The 19,058-nt window shown below is 50.1% G+C and overlaps 9 protein-coding genes across 9 annotated transcripts; 6 read left to right on the top strand and 3 right to left on the bottom strand.

The window, feature by feature from the left end:
* Positions 1–60: 60 nt before the first annotated feature.
* KY384_001761 (uncharacterized protein) lies at positions 61–1,648 on the bottom strand (the record flags this gene model as incomplete). The annotated part of the gene is made up of 2 exons (XM_044810288.1): positions 61–977; positions 1,021–1,648. The coding sequence occupies 2 exons, from the start codon at positions 1,646–1,648 to the stop codon at positions 61–63; spliced, it is 1,545 nt and encodes a 514-aa protein (XP_044672262.1).
* A 1,740-nt stretch (positions 1,649–3,388) lies between these two features.
* Positions 3,389–4,137, bottom strand: KY384_001760 (uncharacterized protein; the record flags this gene model as incomplete). Its single annotated transcript, XM_044810287.1, has 3 exons — positions 3,389–3,508; positions 3,563–4,022; positions 4,103–4,137. The coding sequence occupies 3 exons, from the start codon at positions 4,135–4,137 to the stop codon at positions 3,389–3,391; spliced, it is 615 nt and encodes a 204-aa protein (XP_044672261.1).
* Positions 4,138–5,749: 1,612 nt separating this feature from the next.
* On the top strand, positions 5,750–6,264 carry KY384_001759 (uncharacterized protein; the record flags this gene model as incomplete). Its single annotated transcript, XM_044810286.1, has 2 exons — positions 5,750–5,916; positions 5,982–6,264. 2 exons carry the CDS (start codon positions 5,750–5,752, stop codon positions 6,262–6,264), a joined length of 450 nt encoding a protein of 149 aa, XP_044672260.1.
* A 327-nt stretch (positions 6,265–6,591) lies between these two features.
* KY384_001758 (uncharacterized protein) lies at positions 6,592–8,499 on the top strand (the record flags this gene model as incomplete). The annotated part of the gene is made up of 1 exon (XM_044810285.1): positions 6,592–8,499. The coding sequence occupies one exon, from the start codon at positions 6,592–6,594 to the stop codon at positions 8,497–8,499; it is 1,908 nt and encodes a 635-aa protein (XP_044672259.1).
* A 624-nt stretch (positions 8,500–9,123) lies between these two features.
* KY384_001757 (uncharacterized protein) lies at positions 9,124–9,330 on the top strand (the record flags this gene model as incomplete). Its single annotated transcript, XM_044810284.1, has 2 exons — positions 9,124–9,177; positions 9,199–9,330. 2 exons carry the CDS (start codon positions 9,124–9,126, stop codon positions 9,328–9,330), a joined length of 186 nt encoding a protein of 61 aa, XP_044672258.1.
* A 423-nt stretch (positions 9,331–9,753) lies between these two features.
* Positions 9,754–10,658, bottom strand: KY384_001756 (uncharacterized protein; the record flags this gene model as incomplete). Its single annotated transcript, XM_044810283.1, has 3 exons — positions 9,754–10,404; positions 10,459–10,478; positions 10,568–10,658. 3 exons carry the CDS (start codon positions 10,656–10,658, stop codon positions 9,754–9,756), a joined length of 762 nt encoding a protein of 253 aa, XP_044672257.1.
* A 3,589-nt stretch (positions 10,659–14,247) lies between these two features.
* Positions 14,248–14,619, top strand: KY384_001755 (uncharacterized protein; the record flags this gene model as incomplete). Its single annotated transcript, XM_044810282.1, has 1 exon — positions 14,248–14,619. One exon carries the CDS (start codon positions 14,248–14,250, stop codon positions 14,617–14,619), a length of 372 nt encoding a protein of 123 aa, XP_044672256.1.
* Positions 14,620–15,348: 729 nt separating this feature from the next.
* On the top strand, positions 15,349–16,483 carry KY384_001754 (uncharacterized protein; the record flags this gene model as incomplete). Its single annotated transcript, XM_044810281.1, has 6 exons — positions 15,349–15,615; positions 15,669–15,740; positions 15,797–15,834; positions 15,885–15,914; positions 15,982–16,033; positions 16,112–16,483. 6 exons carry the CDS (start codon positions 15,349–15,351, stop codon positions 16,481–16,483), a joined length of 831 nt encoding a protein of 276 aa, XP_044672255.1.
* An 881-nt stretch (positions 16,484–17,364) lies between these two features.
* Positions 17,365–18,565, top strand: KY384_001753 (uncharacterized protein; the record flags this gene model as incomplete). The annotated part of the gene is made up of 4 exons (XM_044810280.1): positions 17,365–17,448; positions 17,636–18,046; positions 18,103–18,164; positions 18,292–18,565. 4 exons carry the CDS (start codon positions 17,365–17,367, stop codon positions 18,563–18,565), a joined length of 831 nt encoding a protein of 276 aa, XP_044672254.1.
* Positions 18,566–19,058: the final 493 nt, after the last annotated feature.

The following is a 19,058-nucleotide window of genomic DNA, read 5'->3' as shown; positions in this document are numbered from 1 at the left end:
CAACCATGGGACATTTATCACTCCACCCTCTCCCTCTTTGTCTTGACGCATTCATATGACTTACCTCGAGACGAGGGGTTCTCTCTCCATGCTTCCTTCTCGTGAGGGACTGCTAGTGTTCGAAGTGGCTCGGTATCCTACGCTGGCTGTAGCTGGATTCAAAAGACTTGTTCCTTCTTCTGGTTGCGCCGGAGGATGCATTTCTCCCGGAGCTGTAAAATGAGGTTGTTGATTCTGACTATACAGCCAGCGTTGTTCAAGATCGATGCCTCGCTGCTCTGCCATACTCTCTGCTTGCGATCGAACATAGAGCAAGCGTCCATTCTCGCCATCTAGTCCAGCATAGAATATGACGAAAAAGATGCCGGCAAGACCACCAAGGGCCGCTGCCAACCAGAGAATACTTCCTTCACGTCTCATAGCGTCGGTTGGAGGACCAATCTCTACAGCTGTCTCTATGTAGCTGGATGTGACACCTGCTCTGCACCAACAGTTGTTCATAATCCCGAGTTGTGCGGTTACGATTGCGGAAACGACCCCAAGAGTCACAAGTGCGTCTCGGACATAGGAGAAATAATACAAAGCCGCAGTTGAAAAATCTAGACGACTCTTTTTATTCCACTTGATGCATTCTCCGAATATGTCACAAGCCGCGTTCACTACCCAACCACACACGATCAATGTCCATGCAAGCGAGCGGCATCCGAAGCCTATCGTCGGCGTATGATACGAGATTGTAAAAGCTGGTACCCAGGAGCAAATAACTGCGAAGATTGACACTGTGAGGAGCATCCAAATTGAGCGATCATCAATGTCATGAGCCCTCAAATACTTGTCTGGTCGCCACGAGTTGACGATGCCAGAATAGGCTCCTCTCTTCCCTATAGCGATTCCTGGCGGTCTCATAATGCTGCCGTCCTTGACGACGAAGCCGCGGCTTTGGAAACAATGTCCTAAGGGAAGGCGATTGGCGAAGACTACGCATAATCGCGAAGACCTCAATTGTGTGATCGAAATTACCCACATGTCCGTTGACGTAGACGGCGAAAAGGAGGAATGAGAAGAGCATAACAATCGCAAGCGTGTGAGCTGTCTGACTAGTCTTGCGCCTCTCATAATACTCCACTGCTCTAAGGTATCCGCCTCCGACCGATAGAAGGAACAATAGAATTGATACCCACGTTTGAAAGAATTTACGGCTGCGCTGAGCAGCCAGTCTTTGAGAGATGCTGCGAACTACGCAGAGCTCTTCTAGAGTCAAGTTATCGGTTTTTTGGATTGTTTGAATTCGGCGGCTTTTTTCTTTTATCGCCGTCCTAACTTTGCCACAAGGCAGACAGATGAAGTCCCAACAACGCCGGACTAAGCTCCTCGGGGGAGGTTGCTCATGATGGCCTTGTCCTGAGCCAGGATTCCTAAGTTCGTAAGTGCTTCGCTCCGAGCGAGGTGACTGTTGGTTATCTGCTATATCTTCGTCACTAGTATTCTCTCCTACACTTGATTCATCTAAGAGAGAACGATGTCTGACATCTGCAGGCCGCGTAGCTCTAGCTTTCATCTCCCTTTGGAAGTGATTTCTTGCATCTTGCCACCATTGATCATACACAGTGAGAATGGAAGCGACTTCACGAGACGCGGAAGGGACCATCTCGGCGCAAAGGTTGTAATTTCGACGGGCGACTTCTTGCCGCACTAGAATACTCCACAGCGAGTCGATTGGGTCTCCAACAAGGTGAAGGAACGTGAAAAATATGATCCCTATAGTGAGATCTGGTTTTCCTGAAAAGGCTAGGCCAAGCACAAACAAAGGAAAGATAAAAAGGGCGAAGCGCCACGCGATCTCGGATGCTGGCCAAAATTGGAACCCCGTACCGCAGAAATGTTCACATCCTTCGGGCGTAATGTAATGCCTGCTGGACTCATAATTTGAAAAGCCAGTCTGATTTGAGAAATATCCGCGATTGCCGGGCAATGTCCAAACACTTTCGTCCTGGGTAAGCTTCCAGCACGCATCGAAATCCGGATGACCCTTGCAGAGCTGCAGTAGCAGCATAGAAATGAGAAGGCCACTAGCAATAGCTGCTTTGGCCATCGAAGCTATAGGTCCCCTACAAATCAAATAAGAACGATTTGAGCAAGGACCTACGGAGTCAAAATGAAGGTTCTCGGGAAAGAAATGGTGGGTAAGGGAACTATATACCGAATCCAATGTGCAAGGCTGAAGCACCAAATGTCGACCAAAGCCCCTTCAAAAGCGGCAAGTGATGGACCCTCCAAAAGCGGCAACTTGTAGCAACTTGTATCCCAGCCCTTTACAGCCCCGCACTAGAGGACCAAATTCTGAACACGGAGCTCCAGCGATGATGCACCGGACTCTCGGCAAGAGAAGTCTCCTCCATCGCCAATGTCGCACAGCAGTACTTGGTTGGATGAATCGCATCTCGTACCAAACGTTTGTTGAGCGAGCGAGACTCTTAAATCAGATGGCGCAACAGCTGCCCATCTGCCGATCAACTAGCACCAAAAATCTTTCACTCACTGGTGCCCATACTAAGCCCACCAGAGCTTAGCTCCGACGTCCAGACAGCCCCAGGGCGCTCCTCTAGTCTACATTAAGGACAGCCAATCCGTTTGCGGCTGCCAAGCTCTATCATCGGCTAGTATGACGGTCTCACTAGGTCGATTAAGAGGACAGAGAGGCAGTGCTAACCGCTGCTCACTTCCCCTTATCTCGATTAACACGCCGCCAGAATCAGACTCTAGAGGCGGCAACAACGTGAGCTGCTGAGGATCGAAGATCAGATCCTCCAAATCGCGATAGCGAGACCGTGCATACCTATGCATGGATGGACCTTGGTAGATACGATCGCCAACGAATTTTAAGGCTATCGGATCCCGACCGCAACCCAAAATCGGCCTGCTACGGCGGGTCATTTGTACTTTGGCGCAATCTACATGGGAGTATTTGATGGTGCGCATGAAGGTCTGTGACTTGGCGTGTCCTCTTCTGATTCAATTTGATATGGAGAATGCTGAAAGCAGAGGTGAAAGCGGTCTAAGAACTATGATCACAATTATTGCTTTCATGTTGAGGTCGCACGCTGTCTTGAGGATCTCGTAGGGCTGCTCTGACTACTCTGTTTTACGAAAAGAGGGCGAGGTCATAGACGCAGGATTCTGACACCAATACTTTCCGAAGTACGTTGAGTCAAGGGCGAGATTTGCAGATGTATAGGGGCTCAGTGGAAACGAAACAACCATGACTGAAATCTGAGTATGAACCCAGGACTCGTTGAAAGTGCGAAAATGAAGTTCGAATGGAGCGCTGCTGTGTAGGTACAAGGTAAGGAAGTTCCATAGCACGACTCCTATCATAAACTATACTCACTTACTCTTCCAAAGGTGAGATGTACCGCCTACAAAATTTCAAGGCGTTGTTGATCATATTAGTCTTCGCTCCCGTCAACAGGTATCGCACCATGTCGAAATTCAACTCGTGAAGTTGTATCTGGCTGACATAGTTTCAGCTGGACCTACCATCCCTTGCACCATCAGATCGGACATTTTGATGCACAGCTGCGCCGGTGGAGTCCATTTCAGTGAGGACAGTGGACTGTTCTGCATAGCTTTGCGGGAACAGCTGATCCACCTGCTGGAGTTTCTCTTCATGAGCGAGATACCGAGAACGCCCTTGAATCACACAGCGTTCGCAAAGACAAGTGTTCATTTGTCCCACCGGGTCCGTATGATGAGCGAGCCGTTCGTTGCTTTCGTCGGTAAATTGAGAACCGATGCCCAGGAGGCAATTGTCACCGCTCTGGCGTAAGAGCAGGTGAGTGTTCTCATTTGCTGACAGCGTGTGTCCAGTATTGAAAAAGGTGGAGGAGCTACGTTGCGTGAAGACTGTGGCGTTTGATGTCCTGTATACTGCTCTCGCCTGCTCTTTTTCCTCTGGATTCTTGCGAGATCGAGGGTGAGTGAGGTTTGGCGGTACGGACGAAGTCTTGTGACACGTTCGATCTCTACAATGATGTGTCAGCCTGTTGCTCTTTTGGATGCCAATCAAGGAGTTGAGAGCAAGTGCCTTGGTGGGAGCTCGTACTTCTTGCTCTTTGTATGGTTCTGCTTAGGTGCCATTGGATCCACTTGTGCGAAGGTTGATTGCAAATAGGCGTCGAACTTCGAGCTGGAACAGAAGAGGGAGCTATCAATATATGTGGGCAACGATTCTACTGACTTTGGATGTCATGCAATGGATGTATGGAAGTGTGCCCTTCTGCGGTCCTTCTCACACATTTATAGCACTCAGTGGTCTGAGCACAAGGAAAATACCTCATTCACCAAGACGAGGCAACCATGATCTACCGCCGTAAGCATGATAGCCAGCTCAATAATGGCTGCGACCAACCAGACTTGTCAAGCCAACGGCATCCATCCCCCTATCCCCTGTCGAACCTTCCTCTCAAGTCCTAAGCGACCTAAAATCGAGAAAATCCGAGATGGGATGACAGATTCAAAACGGAGGCAGCTCTAGCGTGCATTGTCACGGTGTCTCTTAGAACCGTCAAGATTGCATCGGTCCAAGTACAATTGGTTGTTCGTCTTTTGTCAACCTCGACAGCTACGCGCATTCCCTTTCATTGGGCAAGCTAAGGGATGACGACGACGCACCATGTCCTCACAACCCGGTCTCATTGGGCATCTGAACGTGGCGTGGCTAAAAATTGATAAGGATGTCGCCTTCGCATTGTGGACCGGCTCAAAATCGATCCTGAAACCCCTACAGAACCTCATCGACCCTTGTGATTGGTCAGTGAACTTTTGTGAGCATATGTGAAAGGATGCCGAGTCAGCGGGGAGACTAACGACCCGCTGCAATGCAAGTCTCTCACGATTCAGGGTTAGTGTATTTATTTGGAGTCTCGAGATTGGCTGTTGCTCCTTTGTCGGCAGGTAGGAGATCTCTAAGTCTTCTCATTGGTGCTGCGGATGCAGGCGAGTAGTCCACACTCGCTGCCCGGAAGACGGACTGGATTATCTACACCCCGGGCTTGGCACGCCTGTCTACCTTATCTTGACAGCACATTGCTGCACGTACCTTGCTTCTTTTCTCACCGAGAGTTCTCACAACACGTCATCTCAAGGCCTTCCCATCCCTGTCGAATCTCCATCCTCCCAAAGGATCTTACACCCCGACATTGTGGACGCCAAGGTCAATGCCAGCGTGCACGGTCACTTATTTGGGGGAGAAGTCGCCTGAACTTCTTAGCGTGCGCCCTGCTTAGGTGTACTACCATGCAAGGGGTCCATCTCCGCCGTTTGCCTGGTTGCCTACATACGAAAGCTGGCTTTCTCATTGGCCTTGTTTCAGCGGTGGACCTGAGCCTTCTCCACCCTTCGCAGCAAATGGAGGACCTACCCCTTCGCTGATACTTAGGCGACCTTGCCCACTTAAGAAAAATCTCTTCAGATTTATGACCTTCTCGTCATCTCCAGGCATGCTCACCGAGAACTGATCAAGGCTTTTCTTTCAGCATCGTGATTCTAAACGGACGTCTGTATCACTTCATCCATAATGAGTGGCTAAAATGTGCCTAACCCTCTCTACGAACTAGACCTTCGTGCTGCCCTTATTCACAACCCCAAAATTTACACACACATAATAGAGCATTGAAGACCTGATTTTATAGCGATCGCTAGCCTTTGTGGTCTACTTCCCCCCCCCCCTGGGCTCTGAAGAAGTGCCATCATGGACCTTGCAGATCAAGGAAACATAGCTGCTTCGCTACTCAATGTGCCGTTTGGCCAGAGGTGGGAGCTTCTCAGACCTGTGATCGAACGATTGTACGTCGAAGAAGGTAGAAAACTTCCTGAGATCTTGACGAGGGTTAAAGATCAGTACGGGTTCAGTGCTGCGTGAGTTAATCAAAGCATACTCGTTACTACACCCAGCGACTGCTGAGACCATCTGACTTTTAAAGTCAATCCCAATACAAATACCAGATCAAAAAATGGAAGCTCAAGAAGAATACACCAGCAATGAAGAAGGAAGCAATGTTTCGTGTTGTTAAGGCAAGGGCAAAAGAAGGGAAGTCTTCTGTCTTGACCCGTGGAGGTGAAAACATCGATACGAAAAACTTTGTTCGGTATTTCAAATCTCAAACCCGGAATGAGCTCAGATTACGACCAGCTGCACACAAAGAGCATGCAGATCTGCAATGGACTTCGGTCCATTTCAATCATCAATTTGGTGACAGGATGTGAGGACTCCCAAATCTCAATAGTATGATTCAGCTTACGAATGATCAGCTTTATGAATTGGAATATGCCGTACGGGATTCTGAGGACATCTTCGACTCGGACAGGAGATCATGTCTCACCACTTAGTGATATAACAGTTGCCACACCATCCTCCGTCCAAGGACCGCCTTCTTCTTTGACACAAGTCATCAAATTGATGACGGCTACTGAACGAGCCCAGCTTTTTGTACAAGGAAGACATAATGAACTTCTCCAATCGATGGAGAAAGCTCAGAGGCTGTAAGTACAATATATATCAGGAAGCTGCGCTTTTGACAAAGGCCTAGTACAATGTCAACGTGGATGTACCAATTCTGGCTCTTCTCTTTCAAGACTGCGAAACATTGGGGCCGAGGACCTCAGGACTGGACTGCAGACATCCTCGGCTTCAATGAGTATCATCAGAAAAGAACGATAATGACATCTTTGCCAGGCACTCCAGAAGGTAGCGTCTCGACCCCAGCGTCATATCCAACTCCACAAGAGGGTACAACACCAAATTCACGATTGCGATTGGGATTGCAGCCCTCATCGTTATGCAAATGGAGCATTCATTGCACTCCTGTGAGCTACCAAAAGATCCCGAGTCCTCCGCCTTCAATCAACCAAGAACTCGACTTTAATGACGAGGAAAGTTGGCCGGTATGGCCGAATAATCCTGAAGCCGGCGTTTTCACGGAGAAGCTAATTGACGGCATTGAAAATAATCATTTTAGTAGCATTCAAGCCAACAACCTACCGATCACTACCGACCAAGTCGCCAGTGCCGCCAGGGGCTCGCCAGAAGAGCTTTTGAAAGAAAGTATTGGCTTCAGTATCATGGGCAGGAATGAGAGACTTCTAGAGAAACTTTTGAAAGACAAGGTAGACCTTGCAGCTACCGAGCTCTATCCGTTTCACCTTGCCGTTAGCTATCTGGATGGTTCGCAAACGTGCTGTTCCATAATTGAAACCATCTTAGCACTACAACCACTATCTCTTCGCAAGCTGTTCGTAAACCATCTTGGACACACCGTACTCGACCAGCTCATGATCTGCATTCTTAAATCACACACTTCTTGCTTGCCATTTGTGGTAGATGACATCTTTAAAAGGGATAAGCGCTTCGAGGGAGAGGATGTCAGCATCTGTGGACGCTGGGACGCAGATTCGGACTGTGTTAAGAATCTCCTCGCACATGGAGTGGCTGGAATACCCTTCGAATGGAAGCACATGTTTTGTCATACTTCATGTCAGACGATCTGCGATTGTATTGGATCCATTTTTGGCCCGCCATGGGGACCAGATGTCAATCATCCAAGTGGGTTGTTCGGAAGGCGCTGCACACAATGCGGTGCAAAACTTCAACCTCTTCCGTTACATACATTGATTCTAGTTGCACTTCACCTCTCTGTATCAGGTCGCGAGGGCGAGAATCTATTTGGCATACTTGCTTGTTTGGTTTGTCTTCTGCGATATGGAGCTAATCCTAATTTATCTGCAGAAATATCCCTGAAAGCTTTGATAGGCGACGAAGATGTGAACGGGTGCTCACACCGAGCGTTGGATCCTCTTCAGCTCGCTGAAGAATTATTAATCAGTCTGAAACCAGCTTGGTCTGAAGAACTTGACAGGGGCTGGCAAATTCTTTGCAACACACTCAGGCTCGCAAAAGCAGACACGTCGAATGACAATCGTTCCAATATAGAAAAAAATGAGAAGGTCGCTGATGAATATGTTGAGTTTTGGGGGACTGGAGAGCGTACCGCAGGCATTGAGATGTACCTCACTGGAAATGATTCTGGTACTATTCGCTGCCCTTACCAGGGACAAGATCATACCAAACCTTTTGGTGACAGTAAGATTCTGGGATCACTCTGGGCCGCCATACAGACGGAATTGCTGACGTACAGACGCCTCAAGGAAGGAGATCCATGGATATCGCCGAACTTTGACATGCGCGTTGTGGAGCTGGATCTTATGACTGGACAAAAGCTTACAATTCCGCTTCTGCAGAACGGTATGATCAGGCCATTTTGCTGCTGTGGCAATTTCCCAGGTGCAATTGCCACAAGCCCAACAGCCACTGATGCAACGACCTATCATTTCTCGAACCTTGAGGATTGGAAGCGATCCACCTTCCTATACAACCATGAAGAACGATATGACTCATGGTACTACAACCCCCAGGAAGATGGCGCCCTGGATGATGGACTGTAAGGTGAGAGCAGGATATTCAATGGAACGAACAAGGCTACGAGATACTTTTACCACGTACGTGCGACTTGGTCGAGCATTCTCAGAAATGGCAGTACTGAAATGTACATGACGAGCCACATCAATCTACATGCTTCTAATGCATCGCATTCCCAAGAAATCATCGAGCCAACAATCAGTCCTCTATTCAAATCATGGAGCTACAATACAACATGCTGCATCAGTATGTAGAGGCAAATCCCTCGTCGGAAGCTACTGATCGCACAAACAATTACAAGCCTGCAGTCCATCAGTAGTGCCATAGCAAGTTTGAAATTCGGCCCCAAGACCGCATGGGTTGCCTCATAGCAAGCTGGGTTGAGACTGGCAGTGTGCCCGAAGGCGAGGAAGGTGAATTTGCGAGCACACTCCGGTCCACGGTGGGAGAGAATGGCTAGGCCGCATCTATGTATGTACCATACCTTTATTCACCCTTCCAGACAACTTTTTCAGTAACTTACGTATATTTTTCTTGCTGTAGTACCAGCAATGCTCTTCACCCACCCGGACTATCGCTGACGTAGAGCGGCTCGACAGCTCATTGAACAGGGCGTACGGGAAGCTGGTCGTCTCAATCCTGAGATATAGATGGAGGCCACTGATGCGGGCAAGCCCCTCTACGAGGCGTGTGCTTTCAAGTACGTACGTATGAACTATTGGAAGACAGAAAAGAAAGATCCAAGCCCGCGATGGTCAGAGCTGGAGAAGTATATGGACACACCGGTACCGAACCATCTGATGTGGCGACAGGCTCGGGGCGTAGACAAAGCGCCATCAGAGCAAAGACAGGAGTAAGGTACAAAAGGTCTTACATTTCTTACACCTATGCATCGCGGCCATCCCGAACCATGTCCCTCCTCGACGCTACATTGTCTGTTTGCTATTGGGCTTTTGGTCCGATGGTGAATTTCCAAATCTAGATGCCACCACTGCCTAATAAGGTGCAATCTCTACAACGGGACCACGATAAACTTTCCTCGCATACACGAAATAATACACCACTGCGAAGATCATGATCGTTCCCGTCATCAGACATGCAAAATTCATATGCGCCGCGTCTGGGTGCACTGCCTGTGGGAACAAACTGAAAATGAAGACTATGATTCCATAGCCCACTGCGAACGCTATACGTCGTTTTATATCATTAGCCAGTTGCTCTGTAGAGACGCCTTTACCTCCCATGGGCAGCTTTGCAGCTTCGCAATCCCAACGACACTTCTACAGCAGGAAGCGGATGGACATACCGTTCAGCAAAGTCCCCCAAATGCCTGGCACCCGGAATGGTCCCCACACAAGCTCATTAGCATTCCAGGTCGTCCCTGCCATTTGCCCCGGAAGTCTTATGGTGCCCCTTATGCGATGCCAAAGTAACAACATCTCTGTCAAAACATAAGAAGCATAGAGGCTGCTGACCCCCACGGAAATAACGTCATTGAATGCCGTCGCGCTCCCAATGTTTATAAGACCAATGACGCAACTCACGAGGCTCATCACCCCAATCGCATACAATGGTATTGCTGCACTGGAAACCGTACTCATCGTCTTCCAGAATGGCAGGCCTCTATCTCTACCAAACGCAAACACGATCCGTGAAGAGGTTGCCAAGAACGCTATGGCAGCGCATATCATCATGATAATGATGATGCAGACCATGATCGTAGCACCAGCGAGGGAGCCCGTAGCGTCGTAGAAGATCTGCATGAAGGGGAAACCAAGTTCACCAGTGGAGGATTCGAGCACCGAGTCAATGTCGATTGTAACGAACAAGACAGCAAGCAGAATACCAAAGCCGAGGATGCCGTTCAGAAGGGTTGTAGTGACGAGACACCATGGTATTACGGTAGTAGCGGAGTGGATTTCCTCGGCCATCTGCATGGCAATATTAGGAGCCAATAGATTGGTGGTGGGAGAGGATAGACTTACATGGACAGCGCAGTCGGTGCCTGGATACTCACTCACTTAGCTTCACAGGGGGCCTGCTGGGTATTCTAGATTTACGCACCGTATGTAGCGAAGACACTGCCGAGCATACCGACAAAGACTGACATCGTCGTACTGGGCCACCCACCCCCGTTCTCAAAGACAGTAAAGACATCCTTCGCAGAGACTTTCTTATCCGACATCTTCCCCAATCAGCATGAAATGGTACATAGAACTCCCTCACAGGAAACTTACAGAAACCAACGGAATCAGAATAGCAAAGAACCCCGCAATATGCACCACCAGAACAAAGCTCTCCAACTTCGGCAACACCTTACCCGCATACATATTCACCAGTATCGCCACAGCCATAACCCCCCAAAACGCGAGCGTCCCCTGCCACAACTCCACCCCAAAGCCCGGATAATTCAGCTTCGCCAACGCCAACACCATATTCCCCCCAAATACCCACTCCCCGCCAAAATAGCCTGCCACCCACAAATAACCAACCATCCCATACAATAACTGACAAACTTCCTCGCCCCCGGCGGGGCTAGCATGAACGCCCAATGATACTGCCCCCCACTCGTCGGCGCCATCGACGCCAGTTCCCCCATCGTCGTAAACACGGCAACACTGCCCGCGAAGGTGAAGAGGTAGCTATAAATCAACCCGGCGGAGCCTCCGTTCGTTAGCCCGAACGTAAACACGATTAGTTCTGCTTCCCAGGTTATTAGGATCGTGCACGTGAAGCCCAGCATCGAGAGGAAGGTGAAACGACGCTTTAGAGTGGGTTTTTTGCCGAGGCGGGCGAGGGCGCGGTCGTCGGCGTCGGAGGGGGAGGTGAATTCTACTTCGGTGGATAAGGGGGTGGTGGTGGTGGGGAGGTGCTTTTCGTCCGTGATGAGGGCGTCGGGGAGGACGTTGCCGTGGATGGTTTCGTGGGTTGGAGTGGCGTGCGCTTTTTCGGGGGATGCCATTGTTGTTACTGAATAGGTTGGAAGGGGTTTCAAAGGTATTTTCTGGTGAATCCGCGGAGGGCTATGGGGTATGAGTTGGAAACCGATGGCAGAGCGAGGCAGCTCTCTTATTTCAATATTTTTTCCTTGGGTTGGGTTGGGTTGACACATGGCGCCGTCCTCACTCGCCGCTACCGACATTTCGAAGCGCATGCACTGCGAAATCACTGACGCTTCAGCAAAACCCAATTCGATATCTTAGTGCTGCGACTACCGACCCGTCCAATGAGGAAGCCCCAATATTGCGATGTTGACGTGCGTGTACATGGCGGGGGCTTGGGAAGGATTCGTGGCTGCATTGCTAGGGCCGGACTAGGCACACCGCCCATTGATAAATGCCAGGCTTGACTTCAGATGCCGGTAACGATCACCTGCATGATCTTTTGTGGTATTCTGGTTTTTCGTGGAGGAGGGGGAGGCGTGGTGGGATACGTGCTGGCTGTCAATAATGATTGAGTTTTTACTGTGGATTGCAACTTGTAGGGGGTGGGGGTGGGGCTGGACTACTAGAGAAGTCATAGACGCAGAGTCCAAGCTTTCGCTATATATTAAGCTTTTCGCGGTCCCTGAGGTAGTGGATGGAAAGATTGCAAGCGAAGTATGCCGTCGATGCAACAAAGCATAACTCTCTCGAAAAAACCGGAGTTTAAGCGGCGATGGCATTGAAGGAATCACTCCTATGCTCCACCAAAGATATCTCTTGCCCGCGTTCCGGTCCCGCCCCGCCCCGCCCCGCCGCTCTCGTAACCACCATCCACGCCCTTGGTCCTGAACGTCTAGGCTGCCTCCCTTTTGTGGGTTCAGTACCAAGTCACTGGCAAAGTTCCCTTTCATTTGCCAAATTTCTTTTCACCCCGACCGTTGGGTGACGACATTGTCTTCTCCATTGTCAAGACACCCACCTTTTCACTTTACCTTTATTTGATGTCAACCCCCAGGTCTCTTTTCCCCCTCCCCCTGGGCAAAAGAGGTGACGCGCTAGGTTGTCAGGGGCTTCAGGGTGAATGAGAGACGCTTTTTCGGATTTTCGACAGCCATGCACACGATGTGGTATATTTGAGTTGTGAAGGACGAGTTGACGGAAAATTATGGTGTTGAGGCTTGGTTGTTGAAGGTAACGCCGTCAGGGTGACAAATCAATAGCTCCCATTCAACTGTCATTGTTAAGGTAATGTAAGGTATGCGTTCAGGCTAAGCTACCGGAGGACTTCGGTAAAGCTTAGCTGTCAAGGCGATCTAGACCTGTCAGCGCCTCCCGCCTCGCCTCCGTTGAGAGTTGATTGGGCCGGGTGAGAGATTCACAAGATCGTCCGTGATGCTGGATCTAGATCCCTCTAGCAAGGACTGACTATGAATGGCCATCGGTGAAGCCTGCAATGAGGATTTATCCCGTCTGTGAGGTCCACTTTAGTCCACTGTGGCTGACAGCTCGCGCGCATGTTCTTGTCAGCTGCTGCTGGCTGGCGTGCGTGCTATGAGAGCCTCTGGTGGTGAGTTTACTGGTTGTTGGTAGCGATGAGGATTAGATTTGGAGCGCCGATAAGGTTCTGTTCGGTCGTCGAATGCAGCGTGGAGTCTTCCACCGTGGCGTAGATTCGTTTAAATAGGAAGGGGTTTCTTCATGGCCTCGACAGACTTCATCGGTGATATTTTCCGGTTCTCTGCCCCAAGCCTATAAACATTTCTTCGTCGACAATAATGGCGCCCCAAGCCGATACCCCCTTGCCGCGACCATTCTAGGAACCATCGGCACTGTGTTCTGGAGCATCCAAATGCTGCCCCAAATTTACTTCAACTATAAGTTGAAAGATACCGAAGGCTTGCCTGCATTGATGATGCTTTTGTGGGCTCTTTCGGCAGTCCCATTCGGTGTTTATGCGTTCGTACAGAAGTTTGCCCTCCCCTTACAGATTCAGCCGCAGATCCTTTGAACGTTGGCGCTGGTGTGCTGGGCGCAGATTGTGAGATATGAACATGAGGTTTGCAGGAGCCGAGAATATGCGTGTGCTGACGTTTGGGTTCGGAAAAGCGGATGGAAGATCTGGAAAGCTGCGTCGGCGGCTGTGGCCATGGGTGCGATCTTTGGAGGGGTGCAGTTGCTGTTGGTGTTGACGTTGAGGGTATACCTTCTCGGCTTTATCAGCTAAATCTTCGATGTTGACTGCAGTCTTCAAGAGACCGTATGAGCGGGGAGTTAAATGGCCAATGCTGGCTATCGGTATTATTGCGGCTATTGTGTTGGCTGCTGGCCTACTCCCCCATATTTCGAACTTTGGCAACGCAAAGGAAGAGTTATTGGTATCAGTACGTTCAATTGTTCTGTTGAATTTCAAGGCTTTGGCCCCCAGAGGTTGTATGCTGGACCTAACAATCGATTGATCAGACTTCGGTTTTCTGACTATCGACGTGCTTGGTGCATTCTTCTCACTGATGGCTCTGGGTAACTCTTGCTTTTCTTCTTATTAGTCCCCCACCTGCCACATCCCTGAAAACCCCCTAGCAATACTTCCGACTTTTTGACAGATCTCAATACTGATCATGACTCTGTTTAATCATTCGCGCAAAGTCAATTCGATCCTCTAGGCTCTGTTCTATATCTGGTTTGCATCGTCCTCGAATTGGGCATCTTCACATCCCACGCCATCTGGCTCATCCGCACGAGGCACCTTCATAGCGCGCCAAAGCCCTGAAGGTCCCTTTCGACGCTCTCGATGAGACTGAAGAATATCGCACACCAGTGCTGAGACGAGGGAGCATTGCTTTCAGTCGCGGCATGAGTGACGGCACACTAGGACAATATCAAAGGAGAGCGTCGTTATCAGACGCCTTGGGAGATCCTGCAAGACGAGCCACTGTAGATGAACATCGGAGGAAAACTCTTGCGAGAATAGGAGGTAAAGCTAGCGTGGGTTCGACCAGGCTAGGAGAAGATGTGATCGTAGAAGAGGAGGAAATATCATCTGAAGAGAGTGGAGTAGACCCTGGGACGAGGCAAACGGACTCTGGTGATGTGGATCTTGAGCGTCAAGGCAATTATGGGACGATTGATCCAGAGCAAGGAAGTAGCAAGGGCAACAAGGATAGTAAGAGAAAGCCGCCGCCAGGGAGGGGTGAGTCGTACTTCAAGGAGATGAGTTGGGAGTAAACTCAAACGACGCAAAGATCTCCCCCATCTCTATATTAGGCTGAGTGACATTCTGTAGTAATCTCCATTGACAAGTAGCTGGCTGTACCTCAAGAAAAAAGCACAAGCCTTCACTGACTGTTGCTGCCTCGGTCAATGATGGTCTCGATAATGCTGGGAAGCGGGTCGCAACCATATATTGCACTGCCACATTAAATGCTCATCAGGCCCAAAGTATTCATTATTCTAGGCCTCAGTGAGACTGAGCACGATTGAATTGCTGAAGGCGAACATTTGCTCCATTTGAAAGAGCCCCAGATGTCTTTTCCTCTAGCCAGATGTCAGAGTACCGTCATTTGCCTTCGCCGTTTGGCAGGTCGTTGAAGGTCGGAGATTTGAGAATCTAGAGCAGACCTATATATCTCATTGAAGAACACCGCATGGGTCTGGCCAATGATGCTTTTGATACGAAAGTGAACTTCCGGAAAGTTGACCGGAGACTCTGTCATGACTAAGCATTAGATGATTGGCTCAGAGCCTTTAGAGCTATCGGCTGACCTTCCTTTTCTACCCTTCACTCATCGTGATTGCCCAAAACTTCTACCTCGCCTGTTTCTCGTATCACTGCTGCATCACATCGAGGTCTAGGACTGTTACCCGACTAGGACTAGAATAAGAAACCTTGAGACGGCCCAACATCGTCACCTCAACCCCTATTCTCATCCCACGTCTCCCCTACCATCCTTCACAATGGCACCTGCACCAGTGGTCTCCACTTACGAACCAGACCTTGACACTCCCTCACCTGACCTCGACCCTAACACTCAAGTCCCTCTCAACACGATTCCCATCTCACCAGCCGGTGTGCATTCAAGCGACTCTGCAAACGGCACGAATGGTGTCACGAAATCCCCAGGAGAGCCGATTACCGTTCTACACGACAAAGACAACTTCAACGTCAAGCACCCTCTGATGAATGAATGGACACTATGGTTCACGAAGCCTCCGAGTGGAAAGGTGAGGCTTCGCAGAAAAAGAGTTCGACTGAGCACATGTTGATGCATTTACAGGGTGATAATTGGAATGATCTGTTGAAGGAGGTGGTGACATTCGACAGCGTAGAGGAGTTCTGGGGAATCTACGTATGACTTGAACTGGGATGATAGGTCATGAAAGATGCGCTGACCCACGAGGGCAGAACAACATCACACCTACATCGGAGCTTGCGTTGAAGAGGTCCGCCTACCTCGGACCAAGTCGTATGCAAAGCTGACTCTTTACACCAGTGACTACCATCTCTTCAAACGTGGTGTCCGGTACGTTTAATACATTGCTATTCTTCAGACTTGCTTCAAAAGCAACAGTTGCTGATAGGCTTCACAGACCAGAATGGGAAGATCCACAGAACAAACACGGAGGGAAGTGGGCATACCAGGTACGCGCACACAGTCGCATATTCAACGCCCAACCTTGTGGGTTTTCAAACATCCACATCTACTGACACCCGTCGCAGTTCAAAGACAAGCGCTCCGCCCCGATCGACGAGCTCTGGCTCCACGTCATGCTCTCTGCAATCGGCGAAACGCTCGAGAAAGATGAGACAGACGGCGAAGTAATGGGTGTGGTGGTGAATGTTCGCAAAGGCTTCTACCGTATCGGTCTGTGGACGAAAACTGTGGGCAAGGCGGTTCAGAGTGGTGGAGACGGCGACGTCGCAGGCGGTAAAGGACGCAGCCCCGAGAAGAGCAAGGATATCCTGATGGGGGTTGGACGACGATTCAAAGAGGTCATGAATTTGAAAGACGCGGAAACGGTCGAGTTCTCTGGACATACGGACAGTGCGCATGCGGGGAGTACGAGGGCGAAGGCAAAGTTCGTCTGTTAAGTTGGGGAGGGGGAGGATTCGAAGGGACAGAAGCAAGAGAAGGTCAAGGCGCGAAGAGGCCTTGAAGCGAGGGGCGTGAACATGGTATGTATATATGTATGCTGCGCGATCTGGCTTCTCGGGTGCTGACCTTGAGCAGTTTTATCACCACATCAGTATCTAACGAGAGAGAGCCTATTGTGCTTACAATGAGCGATGTGAGCATTAGCTAGGCGCATGGATATCGAGGTCATTCTCTTCAGATGCCGGTGTGCTGCACGAAATGATAGACACAGAAAAACAGCTAGGCAGATATTATTTCCACGGTACTGAACCAGCAATGCTCTGTCCCCGACCATTACTTCGACCACCTCAAATAGGCAATACCCTCGAGCTGCCCATAACCCCATCTAAGCTACGGACCAAACGTCCGGCTTGGCCTCTCACCGTCCGGAGGTAAGGTGCTTACGGCGGTAGACTCCCGCAGGAACCATCCTTACCATCCTTACCAGGGCCATATCTGCATGCTTTTACTAAGCTGCATATTTCAGCTGGAAGCCTTCTTTCCAGACACCTTCTAACGCAAGCCACAGAGCGGAGGAACTCATCTCCCGCCCCTTGGCAATATGGGTAATCAAGCCCTAGGGCAGGGCAGGGTCGGAGGACTAGATGGCTAAACTCCGCAGAAGCCGAAGCCACTGTTTGTGGGAGATGATGATGACGTCGATGCGGAGGGCTTTTGCTATTGCCTGATTGGAATCTGCCTTCTTTGATATAAATCTGTGCGCGCTTGATCAATCGTGTGTTCAACTTTCCTATTCGATTGATTGTGGACCTGATTGCTTGTCTCACAGACTGAATTCTTCCCATAACTGAAAAACTGCACGAGATAATCAGGCAAGATGTCGGCTTCATTCCTCTTCAATTTTATTTATAGCCAATGGTTCGTTACTATGCCTAAGCCGCAGAAAGACCACACTGGCGAGGTGAGCTTCACCATCCACTCCTCTTCCACTGTCCCTTCTGTCTCTACAACCACTACCACCACACCCCCATTCCCATCATCCTGTCAACACCTCCTTCTCGTCTTCCTTCCCTCTCCCATCCCACCCCACCCCACTTCCTCCCCCCCAACACCAACCAGTCCACCCTCATCCCTCTAACACCATCCAGACCATCATCGTAACCGGCTCCAACATCGGCCTCGGCCTCGAAGCAGCCCGCCACTTCACATCTCTCAACGCGGCAAAAGTCATCATCGCAGTCCGCACAATCTCCAAAGGCGAAGAAGCCGCCGCCTCCATCGCCGCCTCCACCGGCCGCAAAGGCGTCGCTGAAGTCTGGCAACTCGACCTCTCAAACTATCAATCCATCAAGGACTTTACGAAACGCGTGCAAGGGCTGGACAGGTTGGATGCGATTGTGGAGAATGCTGCGATAGCGACGCCCAACTTTAGGGTTGCTGAGGGACTGGAGCAGACGCTTACGACGAATGTTACGGGGACCTTTTTGTTGGCGTTGGGTGTGCTGCCGAAGCTTAGGGAATCGGCGGCTAAGACGGGGAAGCCGGGACACTTGGCCATCGTGAGTAGTGAGGTGCATTTCTTTACGCAGTTTCCGGAGCGGAAGGGCGTGAATAGGGGGAAGGCGAGAACATGTTGGATGCGCTTAGTGATAAGGGGAGGGCTGTGATGAGTGATCGGTAAGTTTCCCTCCCTCCTCCCCCGTTCCCCCTTTCCCCCCTTCCCTTCCGCTTCTCTATCATCTCTTGCAAGCGTACCGTTCTCGAGTTGACCAACCAATCACTAACACCATACCCCACCTCAAAGCTACAACGTCAGCAAACTCCTCGAAGTCTTCTTCACGCGCGAACTCGCGAAACGATCGCCCGCCCGCAATGAGAAAGGGGCTGTGATTATCAATTTCCTCAACCCGGGGCTCTGCCATTCGTCCCTGTCAAGAGAGGCGCCCTTCATGCTGGAGGTGATGAAGTTTTTGCTCGCAAGGTCGACGGAACATGGATCGAGGACTTTGGTCAATGCGGTCGAGCAGAGCGAGGGGAGTCATGGTGGGTATTTGAGTGATTGTGGGGTCGTGAAGTGAGTTGTTTTTTCTTTCTTCCTTTTTATTCTTTTTGATGAGGGGGGGAACGGGGCTAGGACATCAGCTATCCTCGAACAGGTGGAGAGCGAGGTCTTGCTGACGGCATCAATCACAGGTGTGCATCCCTAGTCGAAGGCCCAGAGGGACCAGAAATCCAGAAATGGGTCTGGGATGATATCTCGAGGAAGCTGGAGGAGATTCAGCCGGGGATTATGGGGAATGTCTGAGCAGGACTTCGGAGTGGGATAGCCAATTTTTTGGAAGTCGCTTGCGCGCACACGATCTGAACAGCACAATGAGCCGATAACAGCTGGAAGTCTTGTAAGATACTCGGGAAATGAAGTCGTACATACAATTTGGACTTGCTGAACTCGTCGGATCGCAAAGGAATGGTGGGAAGATGGTCTGGTAATTCATCGCTTCGGGCGGCATGGATCGCTAGATATAGCAATAAATCGTCAGATGTTCATGTTCGCGAGGTCTACCCATGTGG

The sequence above is a fragment of the Bacidia gigantensis genome (genome assembly GCF_019456465.1).
Source record: "Bacidia gigantensis strain McMullin 20006 chromosome Unknown contig_134, whole genome shotgun sequence".
Taxonomy (NCBI): Eukaryota; Fungi; Ascomycota; class Lecanoromycetes; order Lecanorales; family Ramalinaceae; genus Bacidia; species Bacidia gigantensis.
The sequence above is the reverse complement of the archived record's forward strand: the minus strand, read 5'-3'. Positions and strand labels throughout refer to the sequence as shown.